Raw genomic sequence first — 14,727 nt, forward strand, 5'->3', positions numbered from 1 at the left:
TAAATAAAAGTTTTAAAAAGAACACAATCAGTTCCTGTGCTGAAGCTCTAAACCCCAAGTGATGGCATTAGGAGGTGGGCCTGGGGGGACGTGATGAATCATGAGGGTAGAGCCCTCAGGAATGGGATTAGTGACTTATAAAAAATGGACCCCAGAGATCTCACTCACCCCTTCCACCAAATGAGGAAACCAGCCAGAAGACTGAACTTGTGGTTATGAAACAGGAAGTGGGGCTCTCACAGACATCGGATCTGTTAACACCTTGCACTTGGACTTCAGAACTTGAGAAGTGTCTGTGGTTTCTAAGCCACTCAGCCATTGGTATTCCGTTTGAACGGACTAAGACAACGCTGACATGGCCCACAGACTGCCATGAGGCCACAGCCCCTTGAGAGGTGAGGAGGCCTCACCCTCCCCTGGGGTACAGACTAGGCTAGGAGGGGTGAGACCTCTTATGACGCACCCCTGCCCCCCAGCGGCTAGTCCCAGTGTCACAGGTAGGACAAGGGATACCCTCTGGATACGCAGAGGAGCTGACAATCACAAACCCCAACCAGGCAGCAAACGGGAGGGCCACACACACACCAATGACCTTATAAGCCCTGACTCTCAACCATCTCAGCCACACACGTCCAGGCAGGCACTCTCAGTGAGTCACACGGGTGAGTCACTTTACAACCCCAGGGGTGGGAACACCCACATGCATATCTCAATGGCCACCAGCATCTGAGAGAAACACAGCCGCACAAAAGTCACCAGTCAGGTGTGAAAATGGGCACTGACAAGTTAAAACGCAGTTGGGGAACTTCCCTGGCGGTCCAGTGGTTAAACTCTGTGCTTCCAGTGCAGGGGGCACGGGTTCAACGTACAGTCCCTGGTCAGGGGGACTGAGATCCCACAACCTCATGGCAATGTCAAAAACCACAACCAGAAAAACAAAACAAAATCACATGCAGTCCCCAGAGCAGGGACACAGCTGTTGAACATCCAGACATGCACGGGGACCCAGTCCCAAAGCCAGGCACTCTCAGATTGGCACACCAACCCACACCATCACAGGTGCCCTCTCTCCCTGCATAACCTCTGCTTGCACACATGCACAGGTCACACACGCACCCCCGTGAGCACTCACTGATGTGAACGCGTGTCCAACGCGGTGTCAGTGAATCCTTGCACAGTACACGCAGGCCGATACAGGCACACGTGTACGCACGAGACACGGATGCTCGCACACACATGCATGTAGACGCAGGACACACACACACACTGATACGTACTCACTGAGACTTGAAAGTCTGCACACCAGTGTGCACGCATACAGGTGGTGGACACACAGGCCTTCCCACCCTAAGACGCACAGGCGCACATAAGACATCAATGTGCACACACGTGCTTTAAACTCCACAGTCCCTAGCGCTCACTGTCCGGCTGGCGGCTGCCCCTCCGGCCCTGCCCCCACCCCGCCCCACCCCCGCCCCAGGCACTCACAGCAGGGGTCCGTGGATACCATCCTGGATGCTCATCACCAGCCGTGGAGGAGCCACGTCGTGGCACAGATAGTGGTTGGAGTCGGCGGTCAGGCGAAAGTAACCATCCACCAGCGACACCAAGGACAGGGCCGCAGCCCGGGAAGGCAGGGTCAGCTCCTGCGGGCCGGGGGCGGGGGTGGGGGGGTCATCAGGCACGCATCACAGGCCGGAGGCACCTGCCCCCCTCAGCCCGGCTCCATAGCCCCAGGCCCCACCAGGCACTTGTTGTCCTGACAATGGATGCTGACGTGGCGTTCCTTCAGCACCACGTGGGTGATGTCTTGGAAGTCGCAAAAGTAGGACCAGGGGGTCTCCCGAGGCCTGTCCACTGGCTCGCTGCCCGCCTTCTGGGCCTTCATTTTCTTCCCAGATGGGCCAGCATCGGGCATCCTGCTGCCGCCACCACCGCCACCATCACCAGGCCCCTGGAAGCCAGCATGTGGGGCAGGTGAATAGAGCAGGGTTGTGCCTGTTCAGTCCTCCTGCCCTTCCCTCCCTGCGGAGAGGCAGAGCCGGAAGGAACAGGGGACCTATTCGGGCATCTACCCATGAGTGCAGTGGCACAGGCTGGATCGGGAACCCATCCAGAGAGATAGTCACCAGAAGATGGAACTCTGGGGAGGGCAGAAAGGGGGCTCCTAGCCCTCTTGGCCCCAGAGGTCAAAGGTGTTCTCCAGAAGCAGAGACCCTAGCCATCAGCTCCCCGGGGGTGGGGGGCAGGCAGAGGATTTATCACCATGGGGGTTGAAACAGCTGCTGTCCCTCTATTGAAGGCCAAGCTGAAGGAAATAGGCTTGGCCTGGAGTTGATCCAGGCTGACCAGGTAACCAAGTATGTGGCATAGACTTTTAATTCCACGGCAGACCAGAAGAATGTCATATTATTGGAAGGGATCCGGAACCAACATGCATTGGAAATGCTTAGGCAGAACATTAAGACTGAACTTAATTCTTGATTGCAGGCCTTATTAGAGCCTTTAAGACACTATCCAAGAAACAGACCCCCAGCACAGACAAACATATCCCAGAGCCATGGAGGGAAAACCACCTTTGCCATAGCCACCTTCCGAGGCCAAAGTCAAGGCTGAGCAGGAGCCCACACCCTCCACTGTCAGATAGTAGAGGCACCTCACTCACCTCCGCCCGTACCAGCCGCCACCGGATGCCTTCTGTGCCTGACACCAGCACCTCGTGGGTGGGGGGTCCGGCAGCAGACTCAGACCCGGGGTCGGGAGGGGCCTGGCCACCGTCCCGGATGTAGCAGGGCTCCCCCTCGGCCTGGGACAGCAGCTCCAGGTGGCACACGGGCACACGCTCTGTGCCAAAGCGGGGTGCCAGTCGCTCGAGCGTGGCCAGGTACTTCACCATGACGACCTGCTGGGAGAGGCAGCCCGGCTGGAAGGCCCGTAGGAACTTGCGGAAGATGCTCCGTTGGCGCAGGCGTGTCAGAGCATTGTGCTGCCGGATCTGCCGCCGGAAGGAGCGTGGGATACAATCCTTGAAGCTGTGGGGATGACCAAGAGAGGCAGTTCAGGGGCCCCGGCTGGGCGATGATGGGAAAGTGGTTTAACCTCTCTGAACCTCAGCTGCCTCGTCTAGAAAACAGGCAACCTAAATGCCATCGACAGATGAGCAGATAAAGATGTGGTGTACATATATAATGGAATACTATGCAGCCATGAAAAAGAACAAAATCATATCAGCGGCAGCAACACGGATGCAACTAGAAATTGTCACACTGAGTGAAGTAAGTCAGAAGGAGAAAGACAATACCATATGATACCACTTATATGTGGAATCTAAAACCCAACAGGCACTTCCCTATTGGTACAGTTGATAAGACTCTGTATTCCCAAAGCAGGGGGCCTGAGTTTGATCCCTGGTTGGAGAACTAAGATCCCATATACCACAACTAAGCTTGTGTACCACAACTACTGAGCCCCATGCATTCTAGAGACTAGGTACCACAACTAGAAAAGCCTGCACAACACAATGAAGAAAACAGTGCAGACAGAAATTTTAAAAATTAATAATTAAAAATAAAATATGACACAAATGAGCTTCTCCACCAAACAGAAGCAGAATTATGGACATAGAGAACAGACTGGTGATGGCCAAGGGGGAGGGAGTTGGGGGAGGGGTGGAGTGGGAGGTTGGGGTTAGCAGATGTAAGCTTCAGTATGGATAGACAACAAGATCCTACTGTACTGCACAGAGAACCATACTCAATATCCTGTGATAAACTATAATTGAAAAGAATATTTAAATATATATACATATATATATAACTGAATCACCTTGCCGTACAGCAGAAATTAACACATTATAAATCAACTGTACTTCAATCAAAATATATTAAGCTAAAAAATATTAAAATTGAATAAAAGTACAAATGATAAAAAAAAAAAAAAGCAGGCAGGCTGTCATGAAGGTGGAAAGAGAATGTGATAAAGGGCGAGCATAGCAAGGCCAGATGGTGTCAGGACCAGGGCCCAGGGCTCTGGAGGGGACTACGTGGCTGAAATTCCAGATATTGGGTGAATTCCTTAAGCTCTAAAGAGCTCCGTCTTTTCATCTGTAAAATGGGATCAAACAGTACCCACATCTAGGGCTGACGAGAGAATTAGGACTATTGATTGGCACAAAATAAAGACTATGTGAGTGTTGGCTATTATTATTACTAGAGAAGTCACTATTGTTTTGATCATTAATATGATTATCAATAAAAGGACAGCTCTGGGAAGCCCCTCTGCTCCTCACAAAGCTGTACTCTTCACCTCTTCTCCTGCCTGAACTGCCCACCACAGAGCCCGTTTATTTTATTATGTACGTATGTTTGTTTTTTTTTTTTTTGGTTGGGCTCGGGGAGCACAGGCTCTAGAGAGAAGGCTCAGTAGTTCTGGCACAGGGGTGGCAGGTGGGATCTTCCTGAATCAGAGATCAAACCCAAGTCCCCTGCATTGGCAGGTGGATTCCTAGACTAGCAAAGTCCCCAGCACAGCCCATTCAGATTACAGGTTTCTACACCCCATCCTGGGTTTCCCCAGTGGCTCACTGTGGTAAAGAATCCCCCTGCCAATGCAGGAGACGCGAATTCGATCCTGGGTTAGGAAGATTCCCCTGGAGAAAATGGCAACCCACTTCAGTATTGCTGCCTAGGAAATCCCATGGACAGAAGAGCCTGGGGGACTATAGTCCATGAACTCGCAAAGAGTCAGACATGACTGAGCAACTAAACACACACACACACTCACACACACACTCTCACACACACCCAACCCTTATCTTCCATGTCCCAGGCCATTTTTTCCATCCCTTGAACAGAGGGATCCTAAAGCTCGAGGTTCTAGCTGTCTTCTGCCCCAACTCCCAATCTTTCCAGGGCTCCCTAAAGACCTTGAGGGAAAAAGACCCCCGATTAGTGCCTGGCTGACTCTAGCACTTGGGCAATTGCATTCCAAGTTCAATTCCCCTGGAAACAGGCCTTTGCCGTCTGCTGCCTCTGGGCCTCTGTATATGTTGTTCCCACTGCCTCCAATGCTTTGCCAAAACAGTCCACGTCTGGATAAAGCCAACTCAACCTTCAGGTCTTAGCAGAAATGTCACCCCAGGAGCATCCTCTGATCTCCAGGCTAGGTAGAGTGTTTCCTCTGGGCTCCCCAGCATCCTGGCTTCATGGTCACAGCCCTGGTCCTCCAGAGTGATAACACGACATGGATTGAAAAATATGTGCTTTAAGAATTGCCGAGACATGGGTATATACCTATGGCCGATTTGTAAAACATTGTAAAGCAATTATCCTCCAATTAAAAATAAACTAGTTTTTTTAAAAAAGGAATTGCAGTCCTAGGATTTCCCTGGTGGTTTAGTGGTAAAGAATCCACCTGCCAACGCAGGGGGCAGGGGTTCAATCCCCAATCTGGGACGATTCCACATGCTGCAGAGCAGCTAAGCCCATGCGCCACAACTACTGAGCCTGTGCTCTAGAACCTGTGCTGGGCAACAAATCACTGCAGTGAGAAGCCTGTGCACTGCAACTAGAGAGTGGCCTCTGCTCGCCACAACTGGAGAAAGCCTACGCCACAACAAAGACCCAGCGTAACCAAAAATAAATAAATAATTTCAAAAAGAACTGCAGGTCCTAGGACTTCCCTGGTGTTCTAGTCATTAGGAATATGCCTTTCAATGCAGGGGACGCAGGCTTGATCCTCGGTCAGGGAACTAAGACCCCACATGACCTAAGGCAACTTAGCCCACACGCTGCAACTAGAGAGAAGATCATGAAGATTCCATATACCTCAACTAAGATTGATGCAGCCAAAAAGAAAATAAATGATTTTTGTTTTTTTTAAAATGCAGGTCCTGGGACACTCCCTGGCGGTTTTCAGTGGTTAGGATTTGGCACTTTCACTGCTGGAACCTTGGTTTCAAACCCTGATGGGGGAACTAAGATCCCACAAGCTGCATAGCACAACCAAAAAAGAAAAACAAAAAACTGCAAGGTTGCCTCCTCCAGGCAGTGTGCCCTGATTGCTCCAGTCCTCACCTCAGTGGAGGTGAGTAACTCCCCCAGACTCCTGCCTTCTCCCTTCCCTTGAATTCTAGGGAGTCATCCAAGCTCATTCTACTCCAGCCATACTTTCTCCAACACATCAGGCACAGCCCAGGCTCAGGGCTTCTGTACTGGCTGATAGCTCTGGAAAATTCTCTTCTCACAAATACCCACCTGGCTCCCTCCTTTACTTCCTTCAAATCTCTGAAAGTGAATGTCACCTTTTCAGTGAGAAACTGATGACCCAGTTTTAAACTGTATGCCCCTCATTCTCTAATACCCTCTTCCTCTTTTCCAGTTTAATTTTTCCCCATTGCATTCGTCACCATCAGAAACACTATACATTTTACTTTTGTATTTTGCTTATTGCCTGTCTTCTCCCTCAAATATGAGCTCCAGGGACTTCCCTGGTGGTCTAGTGTCTAAGACTCTGTGTTCCCAATGCAGGGGGCCCTGGGCTTGATCCCTGGTCAGGGAACTAGATGCCATGTGCCACAACTAAGAGTTTGCATGCCACAACTAAAGATCCTGTATGCTGCAACTAAGACCAAGCACAGCCAAAATAAATACACAATTTTTTTTTTTAAGTGAGCTCTAGGAAGTCACAGATTTTGTCTGCCTGGCTTACTGTTGTGTGTCCAACCCCCAAAACTAGTGCCAGCACACAGCAGGTGCTTGATAAATGTTTGTTGAGTGAATGAAGGCATGGCAGTATGCAAAGTTTACCCTGGCCTTCAGATATCCGGGCATGTCCATCTACCTATGCAATGTCCCCGCCCCATTCCCAGATACCTGGTCTTCTTGGCCACCTTCTCAAGGGGGACACCATCGTGGAGAGCAAGGTGGCAGAGGTGCAAAAGGGCCATGCCCAGGCTTTCATTCTGAAAGTGGTGGATCTCCTCCTCGCTAGACAGCTCCCATAGTGATGCCACGTCATTTACAAACTCATGCTTGCCCTGGGGATGGGGAACCAGGCAGAAAGGGAGGTGTGAAAACCTGTTCACTCCCCAGCTTCCGATTACTTTCAGGAAGGGAGGGACTCCATACGTATGCCTCATCTGCCCAATCCTATGCCTGTGGCAGACATCACTAATCAACCACAGTACTCTTACCCCTGCAACCCTAAGAGTCCAAAACCCTTTTGTTCAGGCAGCCAAAGGATCCCAGATGGCATCAGTGAAACCCACTAGCTATAGCAAATTGGGAGGGAAGTGGCGGCTCCTCACTCACCCAAGGTCCCTCACAAATAGTCACGCCTCCCCAGCCCTGCTCACACCTGCTCAAAGAGGTACTCAAAGGAGGCAGGGTCCAGCAGTTGCACCCCCTGCTCTGCCTGTTCTGAGGAAGTCTCGGACCCTGGGGGCCCGCAGCGGTACACAGCCGGCTCCTGAGGATTCGTGCCATGCCAGTTTCGGAAATAAAACCTGCAGGAAAGAAGAGGGTGCAATCAGGGTTTAGCATGGATTCAGGCCAAGTTTTGGCAGGTGGGGACAAGGGAGGGAGGGGAGAGGACAAAAGCCTTCTCAGGGGACTTTGCCCACCTCATGCGGAAGTGCAGCGTCAGGCTGGAGTCCCTGGAGGTATCCAGGATGTGATTTGGAGGCAGCCAGACCTGGGCCTGGGCATCGAAGAGGGCGAAAAGATTGAAGCAGGGTGGGGTGATGCCTGCACAGGGGAGAAATGAGTCAGGAAGTTGATGTCTGCTGCCATTAGCCTCGTGGACTCCTAGACCTGCTGTCTCCCTTCACAACCTCTCCCTGGCCTCCTCCCCTGCCGAAAGAAGACAATGCAATATGTAGACCATGCTGGCCACACAGAAAAACTACATTTCCCAGTCTCCCTTGCAGCTAGGATGAGGGCATTGGACAGTTTTTTGGCCAATGGGATGTGGACAGAAGGAATATATGTTTTCCAGGTCTAGAAATAAACTCTCTTGTCCTCTTCCCTACTGGGGGAATGTTGGAGACCCCTCATGCGTAGTGGTGAAACTACAAGATAGAGGGGAACCATTTGATCAGCATTAAACGCTAGGGCATCAGCATTAAATGCTTACATCTGTTGGCTCAGATGGTAAAGAATCTGACTGCAATGTGGAAGACCCAGGTTCTATCCCTGGCTCGGGAAGACGCCCTGGAGAAGGGAATGGCTACCCACTCCAGTACTCTTGCCTGGAGACTTCCATGGGCAGAGGGCCCTGGTGGACTACAGTCCACGGGGCCGCAAAGAGTCAGACATGTTTAAGCAACTAACACTTTCACTATAAGACTTAAGGTTAATTTTCACCATCTTAACCCAGGAGAATTGGGGGGATGCTGCTTTTGACTACAGCAAACCTAGCACAGACTTACTAACACAGCTCTTCAGACTGCTGGCACTTTGCCTGTCTCTCTCGGAACTCCAGCCCCAGAGAAATAGCCAACTATCCTTGGCTGTCATCCTGCAGATATCTCTGGCCCCCTGAGATGTGCTTTGTTACAGACAGATCTCATCTGAGGTCCCCAAACCTGCCCCTTCTCAGCTTAGTTCTCTAAGCCAGGATTTCATCTTTGTCCCTAACTCATCCCACCCCCTCAAAATCAGATTGGTCACAAGTCCTGTTCTTTCTGCACCCTTCATTCTCTCTAGGATCCACCCACTTCCTTCAAATACAAAACGCAGTCCCAGTTCAGCCTCCAGATTTGTTGTCATTACCTATACTGGCCACCCAAGCATCTTTTTTAATACATACATCACTTAAAAACTGTATCTAAAATAGTTCTCTTGGAATAATTTATAATCACCTAAGTACCAGCCTGGAGAAGGCAAGGGCACCCGACTCCAGTACTCTTGCCTGGAAAATCCCATGGACAGAGGAGCCTGGCAGGTTTCAGTCCACAGGGTCGCTGAGAGTCGGACATGACTGAGCGACTTTGCTTTCACTTTTCACTTTCATGCATTGGAGAAGGAAATGGCAACCCACTCCAGTGTTCTTGCCTGGAGAATCCCAGGGACGGGGGAGCCTGGTGGGCTGCCGTCTATGGGGTCGCACAGAGCCAGACACAACTGAAGCGACTTAGCAGCAGCAGCAGCAGCAGCAAGTACCAGCCACTAAAGAAATAAAACTTGGCAAGTCCGAATGAAACCCTCACCTACATCCACCTCCTCTCTGCTATCACAAAGAGGTAACCATACTCCTGAACTAGAGTTTATCATTTTCATATTTTCTATGACCTAGTTTTAAATGCTATAAACTTGAATGTCGTATTATATCATAGGTGTCCTTAAGCAATTTGTTTTTTCAGGCTATGATAGCTTTTAAGCTTCACACGTGATACATGTAACTTTGGTTGAATTTCTTTTTCCTGGCTGCATACTATTCCAGCGTTCAACCACACTGCAACTGATCTGTGCATTCTCCTCTACACAGACTTTGAGATGGCCTCTTATTTCTCAGTGAGATAAATGAGGCTGCTCTGAACATTCTTGTGTGCGTCTCCTGGAACACATGAGCCGAGTGTTTGTAGAGTGCGTATCTAGGAGCAGAACTGTATGCCCTCAGGGAATGTATTCGGGTTATAGGATGCCAAATTGCTCTACAAAAATCACTGCATCCAGGAATTCCCCAGGAGTCCAATGGTCAGGACTTGGTGCTTTCACTGCTGAGGACCCAGATTCAACCCCTGGTTGGGGAACTAAGATCCCATAAGCCACATGGCACAACCAAAAAAAAAAAATCGTTACATCCAAGTTTACTGCACCCCAAAGAAGGAGCATGCCTCCCTGTGAGACAGCTTCCTAAAGAACCAATCTGTGGGCCTTCCCTGGTGGTCCAGTGGTTAAGAATCCATTTTCCAATGCAGGGGATGCAGATTCAATCTCTGGTCTGGGAACTACGGTCCCACATGCTATAGGGCAACTAAGCCCATAAGCCACAAGTGAGGAGCTCCTACACTGCAGCAAAGATCTGATGCAGCCAATAAATAAATATTTAAAATACAAAAAAAAGACAAATGTTAGAGGAAGATATTCTTTGGAAAAAAAGAACCAATCTATTTCACTCTCTGGCTTAAACCTTCCATGGCCCCCCCTTGGCTCCATAAGAAAGCTCAACCCCCTCAGCAATGAACAACCATGACCTGGACCCAGACAGTCATGCTCTGCTTTGAATTTCTAGTTTCCCTTCTAAATTCTTGAAACGGATGCTCCAGTTACTCTTAAGATCTTTTGCTTCCTCAAACAGATCAGGTTCTCTGGGACCTTCACCAGGCATGATTCACACACCTAGCAAACCTGTCCGACTTCTTTACGGTCAGAGACTTCCCTGGTGGTCCAGTGGCTAAGACTCTGCGCTCCCAATGCAGGAGGGCCAGGTTCTATCCCTGGTCAGAGAACTAGATCGAACATGTTGCAGCTAAAGATCTCAAGTGCTGCAACTAAGACCTGGTGCAGTCAATCATTTATTTATTTATTATTGGAAAATAAAGTATTGCCATCAGTGGAAAAGTATAAAGTGCTATAGAAATCTACCGGAAAGCCCCCATTCAGTTGTGGGGCAGGGGGGTTGAGAGGATGTCCTGGAGGAAGGGGTAGGTAAGTGAAGTCCCCTTGAAGATGCCCTCTCTTCCTCTGGCAGAAGACATTAGACTTCTGAGCACATCCACTGCAAGCTCTCATGACCATTCCATGTTTCCCTACTGCTCCTGGGAAAAAGTCTAAACTCTCTCTGGGGTTTAAGGCCTTTAAGCTTTAAGGTTTAAGACCTGGCTCTGGCTGACCTCTCACCCATCATCTCCCTTCCTGGAGTTCCTTGCTCCTGACCTCACCCACCACACTCTGCTCCCGCCACAACAGTCAGAGCATCTTTGACCCTTGAGTCCAACCATGCTCCTCCTTTGCTCACAGTCCTCCATGGCTCCCACCTCACTTGCAGTAAAATTCAAAGTCTTCCTTGAGGTCCAAAAGGCTCTGCACAACCTGCACCATCACCTATTCACCCTCACCTATCCCTGTCTCCCCTTCACTCACTTGGCTACAGCCACACTGGCCTCCTCATAGTTACCAGCAAGTTCCCACCTCAGGGCCTTTGCACTTGCTGTTCTCACTGCCAGATGTCCCTGTGGCTTGCTCCCTTATCTCCTCAAGTTTTAAATCTTTTTTTTTTTTGGCTGCACCATGCGATTTGTGGCATCTTCGTTCCCAGTCAGGGATCAAACCCTGGCTCCCATCCCCACAGTGGAAGTTCAGAGTATTAACCTCTGGACCACCAGGCAAGTCCCCAAGTGTTAAATCTTTACCATCATCTCTGGCCTTCTATTCAGTTTCCTTATTTATTGCATTTCTTGATGAGTCCTATAAGAATTCAGCTGCAATGCAAGAGACCTAGGTTCGATCCCTGGGTTGGGATGATCCCCTGGAGAAGGGAATGGCAACCCACTGAAGTATTCTTGCCTGGGAAATCCCATGGACAGAGGAGCCCAGCAGGCTACAGTCCATGGGGCTGCAAAGAGTTGGACACAACGGAGCAACTAACACTTTCGATTTCATTAGAATATCAGCTTTTTACAAAGCTGATTGCAAATTACAGAGACAGTAATTGGGGACTGGCACACAGAAGGTACTCACTCAACGCGGGCTGTGTGAATGGGCAGACAACTGGATGAACAGGGCCCAGTGGCTGCTGGCACCTCCACCCCGCTATGGAGCCGACGGCCGGGACTCACCGACTTTGTGTGCGATGTGGATGCAGACGTCCTCTGCGGTCAGTGTGGCCTCAGTGAAGGTGACCCAGGGCTCCCCACCACTGGGGCCAGCCCAGTGCAGAAGCACTTTCAGGCCTCCTCTGGTGGCCATGGGCTGAGCTCCGTCCCCACTGGGCTTCCTGCCCCTGGTGGCGGCCCTCCATTGGCACAAAGGCATGTTCTTGACAGCCGGCCTGCCTGTGAAGGAACACCCTATCAACCCCCAGGCCTCAGCGTTGAGGGCCCTTTTTAGTACCTCAACCTTCCCACCTTCCAGACTGAAGGGAAAGATTTGGGACCTCTCACTGTGCAAACTTAGGCACCCAATTCCCCTTCATAGTCCTCAGTTTCCACATCTGTTTGATGGAGCTGGGGTATGTGACACCCTCCCCTCCACGCTACATCAGTCATGAACAGCACCACCACCAACCCCTTTACTGGACAAATTCACCAATACAAGTCTGCCCTGAACCCACCTTTCCAAAATAACCTGGGTGGTCAGACAGACCTGGGGGTGAATCCTGTGTCAACTCAGGTGCAAGTCACTTCATCATGTTGGGCCTCAGTCTCCCCATCTGGAAAACAGACATGCTGAGAGTGTTGCCATGAAGAGACGGTTGTGACATTTCTACATTCCTTTTAAAGGAACTTTTAAACTAGAGTTGTAAGGGAATGATGCACTACTGTACCATATTGTGAGCAGGTGAGGACTTATTATTGCCATTTTGTTGTTTTCTGGTTGCTTTGTAGACAGGTTCTTCCTTGTTTCTTATCCTGCTGTCTGTCTTTGTGTTTGGATGAAATTACTACAGGATTTTTCCCTTGTGGTTACCCTGAGTTTAACAAGTTTAAGATGTGTCATGAGACTTACAAAACATACCTCACACTGACAATACCCTCTTTTAAGCTAATGGCTTCCCTTTAGTAGAATTTGTAAACTTTACATTTCTAATTCTCCACCTCACATTTTGATGACTGCTGTTACACTTCACATTTTTTATATTGTGTAACTAAATCGGATGATTGTAGTTATGGTTATTTTTTCTACGTTTTTTTAAAACGAGTTATAAATCAATTAGGTTGTGATGTTTCAACACAGTTCTGCATGTTACACATTAAGAATCTTGAAAAAAAAAAAAAAGAATCTTGATACAGGCATGACCAAATAACAAATATGATAAAGCCAAGAATGAAGTCATTATCATTAATTTTATAATCATAGTCGTTTCTCTCTTTCAGCCAATATTCCTGCCTCCCACATCTACCCCTACTAGTGACCCCGGTCCCTGCTGGCTCCCTGAGCGGCAGAGGGGTTCTGTTCAGCTCTTTTCCCAACAATGTGGAACTTTTTAAGAGACAGACCCAGGGTGCAGGCTTCCTGAGGTCTCCAAGTAGTTCCAGAGGACTGTTAGCAATTAGAGGGACGTTACTCATTTAAGACCGTGATGAGGGAAAAACAGAATATCACAATTGCATAATGCCGGATTTCTCAGGAATCAACTTCTCTCGGAGCCTGTTTCCTCATTTGGAAAATAGGCATAAAACAGTCTCTCTCTCTCAAAGGGTTGTTGGGAGGATTCAATGAGCTTGAAGCAGAGAAGAGGCTCCGCGAGGGGCCTGGCAAACGCTCGGTAAGTGTTCGCAAAGTCAGACACGACTGACCTACTGAACAACAACAAATGTTTATCTTTGAGATAAGACCCTAGGGATCGGGCTTTTGTAGTGGCCATCTCCTCCTTCCTCATCCCCACTGGGCACAGATCTAGCTTTGAAGATGAGGTCTAAGCGAGGTCCGCAGCCCCCAACCCCCTAAGCACCCCCACCTCCCCGCCAGAAACCTCCAAACCCTGCTGGCAGGAACCGCGCTGTGTACCCACCCGGCATCGATCAGTCACAAGGCAGTGGGGGGGCTTCTAACCGCCTCCTGCAAAGGGCAGTTCCGCCAGCTGCATCCTTCCTGGTGATCTCCCGGGCGCAGTCCCTCGCGCCCACTTCCAGACTCACCCTTTCCCCGGAACTCGCTACAACCCTGGACCCGCCCCACCGCCCCGAGCAGCGGTCTCTGGATCGCCCCTGGAACAGCACCTCCCATTGGGCGCCTGAAACGGGCACATTCATTGGTCGCTGTCCTGCTCCGCCCCTTCACTACTACGGCGGCTCCCCTATTGGTTCAGGCTTCAAGTGTCGCTCAACCCGGGGCTGGATAGGGAGGAGTCTCTGCGGCGCCGAGACTTCAGTTACCCACGCCAGGTGTGAATCCAAGCAAGTCTGGCTTCCAGCCCTTACCCTGATGCAAGGCCAGATCGTCATCTCGGCGATCAAGGTTGCAGCTGGCTGCCATTCAATCCTCCAACCCCGCTGCCGTGTGGCCCTACTTTCCGTCCTGCCTCTCCTCCCTGTCTGCGTGGCCAGCCCTGATTCTCAGAGCTGAGACACCCCACCAGCCACCAACCACCCCCACCCCCGCCTTCTGGAGGAGGCATTCAGGGCCCACCAGCTCACATTCCTTTTCTGATCATCCATAGCCCTGACGCTGGGAATTGAGGGCAAGAGGAGAAGGGGGCGACAGGATGAGATGGTCGATGGCATCACTGACTCAATAGACATGAATTTGAGCAAACTCATAGTTAAGGACAGGGAAGCCTGGGGTGGCAGAGTGACTGAAGAACAACAACAAAATCCTGTTCTCTGAGGCCTCTTTGCTCAAGGTAGCAGCTTGGGCGTCCCACCTGATCCAAGTTCTGATCCCTGCAAAACAAGTCGCTGCTATTTACATTTGCAGAGAAGGCTGTGCATTCAGCGGTTCGTACGCATTATTTCATTTTGTTGCAGGAAGAGGGACCCCTTCCAGGGCCTGAGAGTGGGCTCTTGTCTAACACTTGGAAATTAATTACCAAGGAGACACATGTACTGACAAAGCAAAAGACATT

General features: G+C 50.1%; 1 protein-coding gene across 7 annotated transcripts in view; it reads right to left on the minus strand.

Moving 5' to 3' along the window:
* TYK2 (tyrosine kinase 2) overlaps positions 1-13,846 on the minus strand; it is a 29,587-nt gene extending 15,741 nt beyond the window's left edge. The window contains exons 1-10 of one of the 7 annotated variants that reach the window (XM_043911471.1): positions 13,675-13,846; positions 12,513-12,630; positions 12,306-12,372; positions 11,780-11,995; positions 7,622-7,745; positions 7,357-7,504; positions 6,873-7,036; positions 2,666-3,032; positions 1,745-1,954; positions 1,489-1,646 (exon numbers count right to left, since the gene is read on the minus strand). In XM_043911471.1, the coding sequence (XP_043767406.1) occupies positions 1,489-1,646; positions 1,745-1,954; positions 2,666-3,032; positions 6,873-7,036; positions 7,357-7,504; positions 7,622-7,745; positions 11,780-11,975 (1,367 nt within the window). In that variant the 5' untranslated portion in view covers positions 11,976-11,995; positions 12,306-12,372; positions 12,513-12,630; positions 13,675-13,846. Of the gene's footprint in view, positions 1-1,488; positions 1,647-1,744; positions 1,955-2,665; positions 3,033-6,872; positions 7,037-7,356; positions 7,505-7,621; positions 7,851-11,779; positions 11,996-12,273; positions 12,373-12,486; positions 12,631-13,674 lie in introns of those variants that run through there. The other 6 variants (XM_043911467.1, XM_043911472.1, XM_043911468.1 and 3 more) reach the window with 6 other exon arrangements.
* Between the last annotated feature and the right edge of the window lie 881 nt (positions 13,847-14,727).

Source organism: Cervus elaphus, chromosome 9 (genome assembly GCF_910594005.1).
Source record: "Cervus elaphus chromosome 9, mCerEla1.1, whole genome shotgun sequence".
In the NCBI taxonomy this organism is placed as follows: domain Eukaryota; kingdom Metazoa; phylum Chordata; class Mammalia; order Artiodactyla; family Cervidae; genus Cervus; species Cervus elaphus.